Source organism: Falco punctatus (genome assembly GCF_963210335.1).
Source record: "Falco punctatus genome assembly, chromosome: 9".
NCBI classification, from domain to species: Eukaryota; Metazoa; Chordata; class Aves; order Falconiformes; family Falconidae; genus Falco; species Falco punctatus.
In genome coordinates, this window is record NC_137589.1 from 47,175,597 (window position 1) to 47,192,431 (window position 16,835).

Consider the following 16,835-nt stretch of genomic DNA (forward strand, 5'->3'; position numbering starts at 1 on the left):
TGACAGGGTCACGATGTGACCTGGTGGAGCACTTTAAGGCCATATACTATTCAAGTAGCTAGGACACAGAGTACTAAAGGTAGCATGGGTTTCTGTGCAAGCAAGTAATCAAATACTCAGTCTGCCCAGCAGACGTGGATGGCATGGATACAGCGTACACAGAGTTTTTTACATCCAAGGACAAACTCTCACTCTTCTGTCCCAGAACTGTGATGCTGGCAGGCTCTTTACCAAGTATGAATGAAATTGTACCCAGGTGTCCAATGGACCAGATTTGGTTGGGGAACAGTCCCCAGTAAAAGGAACTGGTTTAATTTAATGGTGAAGGAACATTTTTGACATTTTGACATTGATGTAATTTTTCTATGCTGTAGATGGCAAGAGGAACAAAGATGAAACAGCTTTGAATAAGAAAAAAAGCAATGAGATTCCTCCAGCCTGCAGGTAAATAATCACCTTAATGTACAGCACTTGGTGGATGAAGAGGCAAAGGCACACATAAGCGGGTTTAAAATTCTGGGATGCAGGATTTCAGAGAAAGTGTAAGACCTTACTATTTATTAGAAGAATAGAAAAGGTTGCCAGACAATTTCACAACAAAAAATTGGAAATGCTGACCATCAAGCCAGTGAACAAGTCAGTGTTCTGACACCAGTTCTCTGTGTTAGTCTATCTGCTCATACTTGTAATAAATCTTATCAGACCATGGTTTGCTTTGCACTTTCCCAATATTACCTTAATTTTCCAAACTGCTGGTAATTGGCAGAATGCTGATCCTGTGCAGACACTGGGATCACCATCAGAGCATGTCGTAGAAACTCAACTGTTATTCGTATTAGCAGTCTATTGAGCAATTTAATAATACACCCTACATATTCAGTCTTGTTTTTCTTTTTCTTAAGAAAGGGAAACCGTGCTGCTCTCTCCCCTGCTTGGTCACAGACCTGTTGCTTTGAAAGCCCATCCAGAATGATCCCTCTGTCCCCCAAGGGACACTCACGCTCAGCACCTTGCAGCCCTGCCCGAAAGGAGGCTGCAGATGGCAAAGACACAGCTGGAACATGGTCTCCTGCAAAGAGCCTGTACATACCAAGATGGGACGGTTTCAGGGAGCCCACAGATTCAAGGAATCACACAACAGAAAAAGAAAAATCTCCCTGCTCTCTGCATCACCCACCTTACTCCCTTGCAGGGAGCCGTCCATTCTCAGCTGTCCCATGCGGCAGTCCGAGCAACACTCCTGTGCCCACAGCTGTCCTGCTTCCTACATACCACCTTCCATTGGCCAGCAAGCCCAGTGATCAGAAGCTGGAAGAGTTGTGGAAAAAATCACCCCAAAAGAAGTTAGAGCAACTCAAGAAGAGAATCCAGGAGCAGAAGCAAAAGCAGCAAGCAGCATCCCAGGAGCAGAAGTGCCTGATTTCCGCTTATGCTAAAGAGCCACTGCAAAACAGATCCCTGAAGAGAAAGGTGTGCAAAGTGGCATCTGTTCCTCCTGCTCCAGTTTACAGAGGTCAGTAGTAGGCTGGCATCTATGGAGAACGGCTAAACCCATGTATTACCTAGTAGTGCTTTGGCACAGCTGAATAACTAACCACACAGCTTCCACCCCACACTTTGGTGTAAGTTGGGCAGCAATCATGTTCGTGTGATAAATTCATTTACTTCTGCAGCCCTTGGGGGAGCTATAAACCTCCCTGTGCTATACGTATCAGCCTGCTTTCTGAGTTCACTTCTCCACTGGATTTATTCCCCAACATGCAAAAATTTATAAATGTCTTTCCACAAAACAGTGAAGAATTTCCTGCAAATATATTCTTCCTCCCCTTCCTCCCACATCCTTTTTGCCACACATAAAGCATGACATGGGAAAGAGCAGCCCTGCAGTGCAGAGAAGCATCACAGGTATTTAGAGCAGGAATTGTATATTTCAGAGGCATTACAGGGGATTTAACAGTTCATCCAGTAGAACTAGTGTGGATCTGAGAGCAAATATTATTAGACTTCCTCATCCTGCTTTGCTGCTAAATTTGGGCCTGAAGAAGAATCCATCTACAGCTGTCACTTTAGTTTAACATGATTTAAGATCTCAGATTGCTGTAATGCATGGACTCGAGAGCAAGGACTGCCCACAGCTAGCTTGGTTAGCCTGCCCGCTTGGCAATCTTTTCAGCCAAAGGGGGATTAATGGGGGTATATTAGACTAGAGAAGACAAGCTGAAAAGCTGTACATAATAATCTTATTGCTATAATAGCATTAGTGTTAATTCATTGGGCACTATGATCCCTGTCACACACCACCATCTTCCACAGGCATTTCCCTTAGATTTGTTCTAAATCACCTTTTACAATGATGTATGGAAGTATCTTACGGTGCTTACATTGGTCTGTGGGAGCACACGGCTGTGCTGCTGTCTTCCCCTTCCAGCTGAACCAGGCAGCGCTTTCTGTCATCGGTGGGCAAAGTTACCCTTCCTAATACCCAGAAGCCAAAGCCACAATCCTCTGCTGAGCCTCTTTTGAACATTCTCAGGGGGAAGGCTAGTTTAGTTTGTTTTTAACCCAGATCATTTTACATAACTGAGTTAGGGAACTACCAGGCAAGCTATTCAACTTGCAGAACAGAGGCAGCCTCTGAGGCTGAAGATTAACGACCCCAGACACTTGGCTCAGGTGCAACTTGCTCAGTTTGTCTGACTGTACTCTAGCACTGAAAAAACTGTGTCACAGCTGCTTTGCCAGATATTACCTCTGTCAGGTACCTGCAGCCTGGCCTAGGAAGCATGCTTCTGCTTTTCACACGCATGATAGCTCAGTGCTATCAGATACCAGCATTTGCACTGTTCCTTATACCCTAACAGGTTTCAAATATCTGTCTGTTTAGGTTTTAGTGCTGTGAACCTGAGGTCTGCTCTCTCCTTGCCTGATGAAGAGCACAAAATACCAAGCAGAGAAGATTTTACCATCCCTGGACAGGGGAGGGATTATAAAAAAGTCTCCCAAATCCCAGGTTATCAGTGCTGTACTATAACAGTTCATCACAGGCAACTTGCCCAAGCACGCAGTGTTTGTGTACTCTGCAGAGAAAGGTTAGCCCAGATCTCAAGAGAGACACCAAGGGAAGGGTGTCCCATTATGCCCACTGGATGTGCCAGTCAGGCCAGGCTGTTTGCATGGTATGCTGTTGTACAGGTAGATGGGGTTGTGGGTGTAACCTCAGGGATCCAGGCCAATTCTTGCTTTGCTGGAACATCTCCAGTACCACACATAAAAGAAGTCCTGCTTGTTCGGTGACCAGTGTCATTAAAAAGACTCCCACTTTCGTGTTCCAAGCAAATAGGACTGGGTTTGGTTTGTTGGTGACAGCAGTCATGTCTAGAGTTTGATTTTAGCTGCACACTAATTCTTTTCTGTGTTTTTTCCCCTACTGATTAAAGACCGAAGAGAAAGAAGCTCAGCACCGAGAATTCAAATGCAAAGTCAGAGGCAGCCTTCACCCAAGTCCTCTGTTCTAGAGAAAGCAGCGACAGGTAAAGGTAAGGATGAAAATCATGAGAAGTTACCTGGACTGATGGACAAAAGTACTGCAGGCCAGTGGCATCTGGGCACAAGCCTCCCAAAATCTTTAGCTGGTTATTAAAATAATACCAAATCCTGGGATCCACAGTCAAGGATCAGAGCTTAATTATACCAAGCAGGTAACAAAGAAAAGCACTGAGGGAACAGACAAAAATCAGCATTTGTTCAAGGAGGTGGAAGATGACCATTGGCAGCACAAGGATGCAAGGCTTTGTTTCTGGGTTAGCTGCTGGTGAATCGTGCTGAGGCCCCCAGGCTGGGGATGAGACTGGCCACCTGATACCACTTTCTGTCACCGAATTTCTGGGTAAAATTTGGCAAGTCACCTACACACACACACACCACCCCCCAGGCACTCCATGGGCAAGGATTTGCCACATGCTTCACGCCTGTGTCCACAGGCATTACCCAAGAACCAGCCTTCCTTACCTTTGACAATTTGTCATGCCATTGCCTACAGCAATTGAATTCCAGAGCTGCCAGGATTAAAAATCATCAGAAATGAAAAATAAGCCATACGTCCTAGGCGGGAAGAGCTGTCTGTCACCTATTCAGTTCTGTGTTCCCTAATGAATTAAGAGTGCCACCAAAAGGTAGGGATTTCCTGGCCTGCAAAATAGAGACTAAATCAAAGTAGTGAAAAGTCAGATGAATTATCAGCCTTACTACAAAATCAACGGCAGGAACTGGAGTCCTGATCAGTAGCTCTTAGCTTTCTTTGACCAGTACTTCTAAGTGCAGATTTGAACTACTGAGTCATTTTACCCATTTAATGCTATTACTTTGCATAGGTTGCATTCAGACTTGCTGGGGAACAACACAAATAGCAGAACTGCTATGGGTGCTGTTCACTCAAGGTGGTTGTATTTTACACTAGCCGAGTACTAGGTATGTAACTTGTGTGAAACAGAAAGAAACAAATCCAAGCTATCTAATACCATGCTGATGAAATTATGAGCATATTGGCACTGTATGCTCTACTACCTAAGTACGATTTAAAATGCATGAAATATGTAATAATTTCCTTCTCCCTCTTTTTTTTTTTTTTTTTTGTTTTAATGGATAGTTTGAAAAATGGCTTGATCTTCCTCTGAGAGTGGGTCATAATAAGACCATGCCACATGAAGCATTCATCATTGTAACTGCCAGTGTCATGGTGTCTTTATTGGCTATTAGTTTCTGTCAGTGAAAGAGCCAAGGCAGGGCTACGAAGAGATGAATGAGGGGCAGAGGTCAGAGCCAGAGTACTCAGGAATTTGATGAATTATAAATTTGCTGTAGTTAACAAAAAATTAAGTCACAAAAGCTATAAAATATTCATCTGTTCATAGGCAGAAAAAACGAGGAGACTATTTAAATCAAAAGATTTTCTTCTAGGAACTGTTTTCATCAGAAATGGAGGCGCTGCTCTTGAACTTTAGCATAATAGTTTCTGTAGTTAATAAACACTGTGTAGAAAAAAAAAGATTTAATTGAAATCAGACAACACGGTAAAGTGAAGATTGTTAGATATACGTATTAATTTGTCAGTTGCATTCAGAGAAACTAAGGCAGCATACAAAATAAATGTATCCTGCATTTCTAATACTGCTAAACTAGAAAACAAAGTAATACAGTAAGGTATTTCATTAAAGACACTGATGGATCTCAGCCCTCTTGAGCCCAACAGATTCTGGCAATTCCATCTGCAGTTCCTGCTGTCAGACACCGAACTACATAGGTTTAGTGAGTAATTCCTCTGAAGGCTTCCCAAGTAAATCCACGTGATTATAGGAAGTGACTTCAACCCCCCCGAGACTGAAGCTCTTCCTTGTCTGAAAAACATCATTCTCCTTGTGACACGACCTAAAGTGCATGATGAAGATGAGCTCCCAGAGCACCTCAGGCTCTGCTGCAAGTTCAGTGCATGTCAGTGGCTGTGACTCCACCGGTGGCCATGGTACAGTCAGGGCTGTAGCTGGGGTGTTGCCTTACAGCTGTTGCTCACAAAGCAAAGGGGAATCTCAGGACAATCCCGTTAACCAGCCAGTCTCCAAAAGTGCTTCTCAGAAGTGCTGCACACAGTCACCTCAGCACAGGGACAGTTTATGAACAGGAGCTGGAAAAGCCTGACTCACTCAGTTGACTGAGGAATGAACCACATCTTTGAACTGAGGCTGATACTGACTTAAGAGTAAAATCTTTTCTATATAAAAAAAAAGCTTGACTATTTTCATTGGGGGAGAATTTGGTTGGGAGGATTCCCATGCAAAAGCCAAGTAAGTACCTGTTCAGTCACCTTCTGCTGGAGAAGTGTCTGCAACAAATACATAATTATGCCAGTGCAAGTATTGGCGTTCTGTGAATGCAGTCTGAAATTATGAAGTAAAACAGTGATAAATGTTGTCTATTTTTACATCACCTATTAAGCAAGAACAATTTGTTTGTGCTGCATGCTGCATCATTTATTTTTGCATTATACATTGTCCATCGTCCTGTACTCTTCATTGATTCTTACATGCTGCATCCTGCTGATTCTCACCAGTTTAAAAATGAATTAGTTTACTCTGGTGAGTTTGAAGTAATCACAAGGAAAATAATATTTTCATTATCCCACTCCCTTCAGTTCTCAAATCTGCTGGTTCCCAGTAAGTACCAGCTGTCTGCAGCTGCCATCAAAGAAGAGTGCTCTCAGACACTCTCAGGTCAACGTCCTGACCTCTTCTAAGTGTTCTTGAGGACTCTGGGAGTCAATGGCTTCTAAGTAAAAATTGTAAGAACTGTGTGAACATGCTAAAAGTGTTAAATGATATAAATGCTAATGGTAAAGCCTTAGGAAATCACTGAACCTTCATGTGTTGCCCTCACCTGATTCATGAACCAGCTTTCTGTCAGTTGGTGAATAGACCCTAGCAGACTGACAGCCTCCAAAGTTTGAGTGCTTTAATAATTTTTTTTGTCATCAAAGTAGCATCAGCTTTATTTTTAAAGCTGCTCTGACTGAAACTTCTTTGATCTCCCCACACCTTGAGTGTTACTCCTGGAAATAGCTATTAAAAATATTTATAATAGAGTTACTGTTTTCTTTCAAAGAACGTGTGAGAATTTAATAATTAAATACAAATCTTCTGTTTCAGATGTGAAGCTACCTGGTGCTTCTGCATGGAGAGAAGGTCAGAAGTTAGCTAGAAAGTTGCTTGGTCCACCCCCTACATTTCCAAATCTGAGGAGCACAGCTGAAGAGCAGAGCACAGCTGAAGAGCAGAGCACAGCAAATACCTTTGGTACAGTTGCCTCTCTACAACACTAGTTGTTTTGGCACACAAACAAAAAAGTGGTTTAGTAAAACTAGTTGAAACAAAAGGCTTCAAGGCCCTTCTGCACACCTATCTTTAATGACTTTTGCAATGACTCACTTGTCAGGTTAGCAACCACCCAGAACAATTACTAAAGCTGTCGTCCATGGTCAGCTGGCACATTGAATCTGTTGTGGTTTTGAAGGGATAATGCAAATGCACTGTGTCCTTAAAGTAAGACTTGACTGGATCATGACACAGGTTATAGCTCCCCAGCAGAGATACAGCATCAGCTCCATGTCCTGCACATAGTAGCATAACCTGCTTTTTAGCTGGAATGGTTTGCCAGACACAGCTGTAGAGCTTCTCTGGGTCTACCAATAGCCAAGGGTGGCCACCAAGATCTCATTGTGCTACACTGAGAAGTATAAGAGGTTTATGAGATAAAGGGTTTCACTGTCCAGGTATATTAAATTATATTTATACTGAAGGGGCACAAACTACACATATTTTGTAACATCATTTGGCCACTGTAACTTCAAATTTCACCCTTACAGGTTTATATTCTCCCTAGAACATTGCAGATTTTGCAACAGCTGTACAAGTCTGGGCTACACATGCAGTCCAGCTATAGTAAGAAGCCAGTTTTGAGACACACATGATAGATACAGGAATTGATACATCCCTGAAGTAGTGACACCACTGTTGTCTCCAAATGCTCTCCACAGGACCTGGGAGAGGATTTGTAGTGATGCCAGTGATGGAAAACAGCTCCACAGAAAAGGGAAATGAACCTGTGGGGAAAAGCCCTGAACTCAGAAGCTGTGTGGTTCCCCCCAGCAAGCCTATTGAAAGGGGCAGCAATGCACCAACCAAGGATATAAAACAGATACTCAGGAACCTACACTTGCAAAGCCAGTGTCATGATGAACACAGACATGCCAGGCTCCCAAAAGATACCGTGAAAGGAAAGGTAGAAGTTCTGCAGCGATACCTAGGGATCCATTCTCCCTCACCTGGACCTCAGGGCATACCTCCCTCTGCTTTCAATGGGGAAAAGATACATTCCTCATTAATGAAAGCTGGAGCAGCACCCAGCAGCTCAAGAAACTGCAGCAGAGGGAAAAGTGCATCTCCTCAGAGACAGAAAGGCTCAAGCAGGCCTGCACAGAAAGTGTCTGAGAAAGAAAACCTTAAGCATCCTTCAAAGAGGAGGACGAACATTAAAAAACCTCACCCCTACAACACTGAAATTGTTCGGGAATTTATGTATCGAAAGAATGAAGAAAGAAAGAAAAAAAGCCTAGAAGAGAAAAAGTCTTTGGTGCAGGCCATGGAGATAAGAAATAAGAGACTGCAAGAAGTGTACAAGAAACAGAAAGAAGCTATGGGAAAGAAAATGTGTTCTGACCAGATGCACAAGCTCATCAGGGAAACAGCTTCTGCGAAAGAAAGTCCTCGGTGTAAACTTCAGCAAGTAAGTCATAAAGGAGTGGCAAACTGAAAACTCTCCAACCTTGATCAGTACAGCACCACGCAGGAGACGAAACACTTCATACAAATGCTTTGAAGTGTCAGGGAGAAAGTTTTAGCTGGGAAAATAGAGCAATTAACTTCTAATTATGGCAAGAATTGCTGGTCTCATTAGTAAGGCTGGAAACCCTTACTCCAGGGCCGAAAGCCTGGAAATCTCCATTGCTTGAGCTAAAAGAACAGGTTTGTTGTTTGGTGCATGCAGTTTTCTAGTTACATGAAACAATTCTTAAGTGGAACAAAAGCTAAATATTGCCCTTACGTTGCTTAGCTATTTAGTGCTTACACTAATGGTCACCTCTGTTTCAGGAGCAAACCAGTGGTGGAATCCTGGAGAGGAGTTTCATGGCCCGAGTGGATAAAACATCCTGTACTCTATCAAGTAAAGATCACAGAGGCAGGTACTCAGACATAAAAAGCATCCTAGAAAGCCTCCTCAGCACACACTGCAGACTTTTCACAGTATTCTGTTGTAACCTATAGAAAAATAGAGCAATGGACTAATGTACTGTCATATCTCACCTTAAAATCAGCCTCACTGCACCCTGGTCCAGAGGGGTTACAGAACCTGGGAGCATTTGGGAGTGCTTTTGAGCACAGCAGGACACCAGTGCTCTGGCTCTCCAGGTTGAGCCAAACTTTCCAGCTTACTTTTATGCTTTGTATTTTAAAATAATAATTATTCCTTGCCAGCCCTCGGCTGTTTCTTCTCTGCATCTGTCAGTAGTTCATACTCCATCCTGAATCTATCATTTGACAAATGTACCTATAGACAGGGAAACCTGTCTTTTGCAAAGTGCTTTAGCTGATACTGGTCTGTGCAGAAAACTGCTGTCACTTTGTCTTTATAATGTGGTATTTCTCCTTTTTGTTTAAACAGGAATCAACTTCTAGAAACAGTTCAATCACCTAATAAAAGAGAGGCATTAGCTTCTCCAGCATCACTGGAATCTGAATGCTGGCTTCTCAGTCCTCTGAAACGCGAAGATTTGAGGGACTGCTCTCCCCCAGCTCTGCATACGCCTCCTCTGAGCTTTTCCCTTCCTCAGAAAGATGCAAAATCTTACTCCGATGATTCGACTTCTGGTCTTTCGCCATACAGAAGTAAACAGGATCAAGTGAAAGCCATACACAGTCTATCCAAGGAACTTGCAGAAAAGATTGAGATGGCAACTATAAGACTGAATGCAGCAAGCTGGGTTAAAGACTTTGCTGACAAAACATTGACAGAGACAGCTCTGGACCTTTACAATGAGCCTTCTGACCCACAACTGGAGACATCCAAGGACGAGCAAGACAGGACAATGACTATACAAATGCTTCTGGGCGCCCCAGATCCTGAAGTGTTATGTGAGTCATCAGATAGGGAATTTCATGGTCTGGGCAGGATTAGCCTTGTGGGTGGCACTGAGGGAACAACAGCCCTGGACAGACAGAAGGACGCACCCACTCCTCTGCCTGGTGGGAGTGCTGCAAGCAAAGAGTTACCATGGATCACTCACAGTGCTGGACAGAAACGTCTCAATGCTGGGGAAGACCTGAGCAACACATTGCAAGGTAGATCATATTGACACGATGCAACAGCGAGGCTCAGATGCCATAGCCCAAGTCTTTCAAAGCTACAAAGCAGTGTTTAAGCCTCATCTCCTCTTGGCTATTGGAAGTGGTGTGTCTTGGAAAATCCCTGAGCAGTGGGTCTTCCAGGCTGTATCTGTACTGCTCAGAGTGAGCAGTCACCAGAGCCTTGAGTGTTCACAGACTTGTTCTCTGTGCAGCTCACAAATCTAAGACCAAGAAGAGTCACAGGTGCCCTCAGCAAGCAGCACAGGCAGCCCTAGGGACCCTCTGGCGGCAGCGAGTGCCACTCCATATGCTGTTCAGTATGTTTAGCTCAGTAGGGCAGAACCATGAAATTCCAGCAAGTCTCCTCAGATCAGAAGGCTGCCAGAATGTTAGCAGTAATTGACTTTTTTATATGTCTGTTTGGTTAGCACTGAAAAGTTTGTCAGTCCCCCTGTGAGAAGAGAGATAGAACTGAGGCAGAGGCTATCACATTAAGAAGTCATGATCTAACTTGGGTAATAATCTAATTACTTTCTTCTCCTCTCATTGCGTCTGTGAAGCTACATCTCTTCATTTTATCTGTGGCTTTGCTACTGATTTTGGACACATCAGCTTCTGGTGCCTAGGCTTTCCCAGATGTAAGAAAGGAATTATAAGCCTAACCCCATGTACTTAGAAATCTGTGGATAAGAAAAGCTATATGGAAGTGAAGCACTCACACATAAGTAGGCAGAGAATAGATGCCGATGCTTGGGCCATTTCATTTCTACAAAGAACATATTTATTAAATGCCTTCATTTGTCTTTCTAAAAGGTTTCCCTGTGAATAAGGGCTCCGAGCTGGACAGAAGCCTATTGCATGAAAAGCCCATCACCAGCCCAGCCTCTCCATCTCACAGATTCCTCGCTAGAAGGTAAACAAATTTGGATGTATTATTCTCTGCTAAATGCGCCACACACACACGTAGTTAAAATAAATAGCATCAATTCAGCATGAGGCCAGCCTGCTCTTTACTCCTTACTCAGAGAATTGCCAGGTAGGCAGATTTTGACACAAGATTTACTGAAAGAGGGAACCACCTATTTGTAGAGAGCTGGGAGATCCGTAGGAGAGGGTCAGCTGGGGTGTTTTGGAGGGATGGCGCCCCCCTGGAGGAGCTTTGCCCTAGGTGCCGCTTTCCAGCGGCGACAGAAGACCGGGAGCTGGGGGGAGATGCATTTTCATTTTCCGCCCCTGTCTGGAGCCGGGGCCCCCCCGGGAGACGCCGGGCCCCCCGAGCTGGGGCGGGCTGGGGGCTGCGGCCGCGGCGGTGCCGGGGCTGCCCGCCAGGGGGCGCCACCAGCCGCGCTCCCCGCCGCGCCGCCGTGCCCCGCGCCCCCGGGGCTGGGAGCTGCCGAGCCCCGCGCCGGAGCCGGGCAGAGCTCCGTGTCTGCAGAGTGACCCCCAGCCCCTGCCTGCCTCCCCAGCCCCGCAAAACGACCCCCTCCATATTTTAACATGTGCCATTGACAGCAGAATAGATCGTCTGTGTGAGCACCCAGTTAAACCTCCACTGATCTCCTTTTCGCAGGGGATTAAAGAGTGATTTAATCGACCGAATACTATAAATTCATTTTTAGTAATTGTTTTCACTCCCTTGGTGCCAAAAGCAGGTGAAAAATTCTGATTACTGGAGCTCCACAGGTTGGGTGCCTGTGGAGCAACACCTGCTCACAAACATTAAGTTTCCTTGAACAGGACACGTGTCGGAGCGTGGTAATTATTATGGAAAATAGGTTTTGAAGCAGGAAGTTTAGCAAGAAGGATTACATTAACGCAGGTTGTTTTCAGTCAACCTACGTTAATTAAATGTTTAATGTAGATGACAGTCGATAGAAAACCCTCTGCATCTAGCCTGTACCTTGGAGAGCAAAGATGTTTTCCTGTACCGGGGGCAGGCAGGTGCTCTCGGGGGACAGGGAGGGCCAGGAAGGGACCCGGTGGCTCAGACGCAATGGCTAACTGCAGGTCAGCCCCGTCGGAGAAGGGCAAAGCCAGAGGCCCCTGGGGGCCGCATGTCCCTGCAGAGAATAAACCCACTGAGACCCAGAAGACGACATATGGCTTGGACAGGCATCACCAAAGAAAGGGCACACATGCGACAAACTGGCCTCTGTGTCCCCAACTTCCCCTTCAGAGACAAGGATGAGGTGCTGGTTCTGTGGGATCTCTGCCCACGTGGGGATGGGGATGGTGCTGAGGGATCCCTGCCCAGGCAGGGATGGTGCTGAGGCTGCAGAATCCCTGCCCAGGCGGGGATGGCATGATGCTGCAGGATCCCTGCCCAGGTGGGGATGAGGATGGTGCTGAGGGGTCCCTGGCCGGGCAGGGATGGTGTCGCTCTGCTTACAGGGCAGTTCACTAGTGCCTGGGGCAGAGCCGGCTGGGCCAACCTACTTGCAGTTAAACTGCAGAAAGCTCTAGTGGGAAGAAGAGAGTTGTTTTTTTAACTGAAGGCAGGATGTAAGGCACAGCATTCTTTTTAAGAAGATTGTTTACAGCTTTACAGTGCAAAGTAAACAAGACAAAAATCAAAATTGGAGAGATAAGTCCAGGCAGCTCAGCTTACCAAAGTTATGAAGAGTAATTACTGGAATTACTGAGAGTTAAAACCCTGTTCTTTGTGCACAACTACCACATTCACAAAGGTTGGGCTGATTTCTGCTTCAAGAGATCAGTTGCAAGGATTATGGAGCTGTTCTGTCACAGAAAATGGCAAATGTATAAAACATGAGCAGTCGGCACTCAGAGAGTGCAGTGAAGAGAGCGAGAGCTGCGTGTGCCCTGCACCTTTGAGAGCACAGCCCACCAGCCCGAAGGAGATGGTGGGGTCCATTACTCTTGTCTTGATGCACGTGTGTTTATATGCAACTCTAATTCACGGTAATGGAAGGTAGGTGCAGAACCCCCGTGGGCCCCAACAGGAACAGTCCCTCAGCTGTAACGGACAAACATCAGACAAAATAGAAATAAGACAGATTGCACTGATCTCCTGAACAATGCAATTACTGAGAAAGCAAAGCTCCTGTGTGTTTGAGCAGCAGAGTCAAAGAAAGTCCTCAGAGCATCACAGAAAAAAACACACCAGTAAAACCTCTCAAACAATAAATCACAACCCTATTGCAAGTGCTGTTTCAAAAGATGAGGAGAGCTATGTGCACATAAAAAGTTGCTGTATTTAGAGATTAGAAGTGGAAAGTGTTGCTATAATATGGATGACTCCAGACTCATCTCCTGTGGGTTGAGGGCTCCCTCTGATGCAGCAGTAGTGACAGTAACAGGGTGATATAAAGGAAAGACCACTCCATGTCGCACTTTTTCTTAGCTACTGGTAAAGTATGTAATACAAAGATTCAGGGTAAAAGCCTGTCTTTGAATTGGCCTTGGCTTTTATTTGCAAATGATATTTGCAATTATCTAGATTCAAATTTTGCCCCTAGTCCTGAAGCCTGTACCACTCACTCACAGGAAGCAAAAGTGGATGAGAGTTCTTCCATACACACCAGCAGGCAGCACACACTGGTAAAGACAACATGAGGCTCCCATGATCGAGCTGTTCCTGAAGTTGCTCAACTGATTCACAGCCCTGCTGAGGACACACATCTATGATCTGATCAGACAGAAGTCCACATGGTAGGGGAGTATGAGTGTGTCAAGGAGGTGACTGAGGAACACACGTTCCAGGGTCATAATTTTTCCTGCTCCAGACACATTTGCACCATGAGTGCATGAACTCCATATGGAGGAGTGTTGGTAGGGAGTGAAGGAAGCCTGCCTCTTGACTAGCACACAGAACTTTACAAGGCTGTGCTAACAGGTGGGGATAATGCTGTGTTCTGAGCCAGTGGTAAACCTGTGCCTGTATAGCTCATCACCAGTGTAGCTAGAGATAGGTAGAAAATGTGATAGTAAAAGCAGCTGATTTGGGTCTGTGCTCTGTCTTACACCGTTGCTACCAGTGATAACGAGTTGAGTCCACAGTTGGCTACAACAGACATTCTCTTCAAGGGTTCATCTAAACAAAGCCACCTGTTAAAAACTGACTGTTTGCCGGCCACATTCACAAATACAAAACATCCAGTGTTACAAAATCAGGGCTCTTGAACATGACATCCACAGCCAGTTTCGACAGCACAGTTTGTGTTTACATGTTTAATTATAGCTGTGAAAACAGTGACTCATGTTCATGCAAGAAATCCCGCAGGTGCCTCTTTCCATAAGAAATGTACCCATTTCATGCACGGCTGCTCTGCAGTCTGCAGGGGTGGCTGATGGAGATTTGTTGCTAATGCAAATGACTCACTGATGGGAATTCTCCAAACTGCCAGAAAATGTGTATGCAATTTCATCCTTATTTTGATTCAGCTACCTACGTAGGTGGCTTTTGGCTACATTCTTGAGAGTCAAAAAAGATCGTAAGTATCAAAAGGTCTACTATAAGTTCAGTTTTGAAAGTGCAGCCTTATGGGCTAGGGCAGAGCAAGCAGTGGCCAGGCAGAAGCCTCCTGTCCTGAGGCAGCTGGCTGTTAGATCACAGCTCTGCTTGCTGCTGCGGACCCAATAATGCTTTCTCTTTAGCTGGTGCAAATCTGAAGATCCTCGTCTGGGAATTGTGGTGGTTTATGCCTGCTGCAGGGCTGGTTGTGTCTGGAGGATAGGGGTTGCTGGCCACTCCTCTGTAATCCCAGTGTCTTCTGTAGTATCTGCATTGGCTTCCACTAACACTGGCAGTAGACTTCCCAGGAAACAGGCAGGATTTGGATTTGGACCTTGGCATCAGTCTCTCCAAATAGAAGCAGGCATTTCTCAAGAGCCAAAAGAAACAGTAGCATTGACAAAAAACCTATCACAACACAAATGTGGAGATAGTACTCAGCGTGTTTGCCCAGTAAATATTAGATCTGCTTTTCAAGAAATCCCTATTACCTCCTTCTCTCTCATCCACCTTTGCTCCCACTTTCCGAAGACTACATCCAAGATGTGTTAGTGGAAGCTGTTCTAATCGCTTTAGCAGTTTCTGGGTCATGAAAAACAATGAAAAGCTTATTAACAAGAAAAAAATAAATAAGATTTCCCTAAGCTGATTGCCAATAAAAAAATTTTCCATGTTCATTTTTCTGTATGAAAAAGAAAACATCTGTCACTATTTCAATGTGTCCCTGCATGTGTATCAGCTGAGACTTGGTCAGTAAATGCCCATGTTCACACTTTCCTAATCTTTTTAGTTAAGCTTAGATAGTTACTGTTAAAAACAAAGTAAGACCAGCTAGGTGAGATTTTCATCAAGACTGCAGGACGTGGTGCTGACATTGTTTGAAATATTAAAGTATATATATCATTAGAAAATCTTAGCTGGGCCACAACCATGTTCAGCACAAGTCCCAGGAACTCTGGAACAGGGATCAGTACTTTGTGTTTCTAAAAAGATTTCAGATAACTTTGCCAAGGTTCAGAGCTAGATTGTGCAACCAAGTCCTAACAATGGCACAGATTGTACAGTGCAGCCCTCATAAATTAAGCTTCAGAACTGCAAGGTGGTTGTTTCTATTTGCCACCAGGTTGAAAAACACCCAGCTCTTTCAGAGAAGTAGAGTAGGTGAAGACAAGTCTTGTTAGATTTCCTGACAACATAAAGGTACAAGAAGGGGTTTTGTACATCAGCAGGTATGACTTTTCAGTGAGTCTTTTGTTTCTGTTTTAACAAAATGTAATAAATGATAGATTTGTTAAAATTAAATAAGCATTTTTTAATTCAAAATATTGCTTATACACATGAACAATCGCAAAAGCTCTCTGAGTAATTGTTATTGTTACCTTGACACAGTTTGCCGGGAGAACTCACAGCTCAGAGGAATCACTACCAGTGTGAGACTGTTTTGAAAGTTCAGAATCAAGAGGAAACTTCCAACCAGTCTCCCAGAGAGAGCCTGAGAACACCGGACAACCTCAGATTACAGCCCTCCTCTGCTGCTCTGAGCACTGGGGCTGAGACTCACGACGGCTTTGAGCTGGACTTTGGTAAAGTGGCATTTCCCAAAGTGTCAGAGCGTGGTGGTTACTCAGTGCAAGGTAATTCTTATGCTATGGCAAAAGAATGAATAGTCCTTCATTGCAGGAGAATTTGTGCTAGCCTTTCTGACTAGGACTGAAAAATCTTCTGGGGTGAGGAGGAATTTCAAATAGCTGGTTCGCATTCCAGATTTTGAAAGTGAAGAATGAGCATATGAAAAAATGTCCCCTCAACTTTCAGGTCCAATTTAACATATATACCCCACTGAAAAATGGAATAGAAATGCTTTGCCTTTTCCATGCAATGCTGTGCTGTCTCAGGTGTGAATCTAGCACAGCATCACCTCCACAGGTCGCTCCTGTTCCGAGTTACAGAGCGACAGCTACGGACAACCCTCGATGGAACAAGCCCCATCTAGATCAGAGACATTTTCAGCACCTTGCAGTTTCATCTGAAGGTCGCAAGGAGCCTTACAATTAATTCTTCATAATTACTACATCAGATAAGTGTGGGATATTATCTTACTTTTACATCAAGAGACATCAAGGCACAGAACATTTACAGGGGTTAACAAAGGATGTGGGCTGAGTGGAGGGATCTGCTGAAGGACGGGGCAGGGCTGGCCAAGGCAAGGGCAGGGGGCAGGGCATCACCACTTCTGCTCAGAACAAATGTTTGCATAGAAACAAAGGAAAGTTTGCGGCCGAAAGGGTTAAATGGCAAACAGTAGCATGCAGGCTGCTCTGTCTGAAGAGATCTCTGCTTGCTTCCACCAAACAGTAGCAGATGGTGCATTGTTTTAAGGGCTTTTCTGAGACAAAAGAACAAGATCAGAT

The 16,835-nt window shown here is 44.6% G+C and overlaps 1 protein-coding gene across 1 annotated transcript in view; it reads left to right on the forward strand.

The window, feature by feature from the left end:
* The window catches only part of CCDC187 (coiled-coil domain containing 187), a 64,066-nt gene that overhangs the window by 19,516 nt on the left and 27,715 nt on the right, over positions 1-16,835 (forward strand). Inside the window, exons 2-11 of the mRNA XM_080401977.1 lie at positions 375-444; positions 903-1,520; positions 2,892-3,010; positions 3,438-3,536; positions 6,696-6,842; positions 7,583-8,331; positions 8,697-8,788; positions 9,268-9,944; positions 10,764-10,863; positions 15,814-16,058. Of these exons, the coding sequence (XP_080258103.1) occupies positions 375-444; positions 903-1,520; positions 2,892-3,010; positions 3,438-3,536; positions 6,696-6,842; positions 7,583-8,331; positions 8,697-8,788; positions 9,268-9,944; positions 10,764-10,863; positions 15,814-16,058 (2,916 nt within the window). The remainder of the gene's footprint in view (positions 1-374; positions 445-902; positions 1,521-2,891; positions 3,011-3,437; positions 3,537-6,695; positions 6,843-7,582; positions 8,332-8,696; positions 8,789-9,267; positions 9,945-10,763; positions 10,864-15,813; positions 16,059-16,835) is intronic.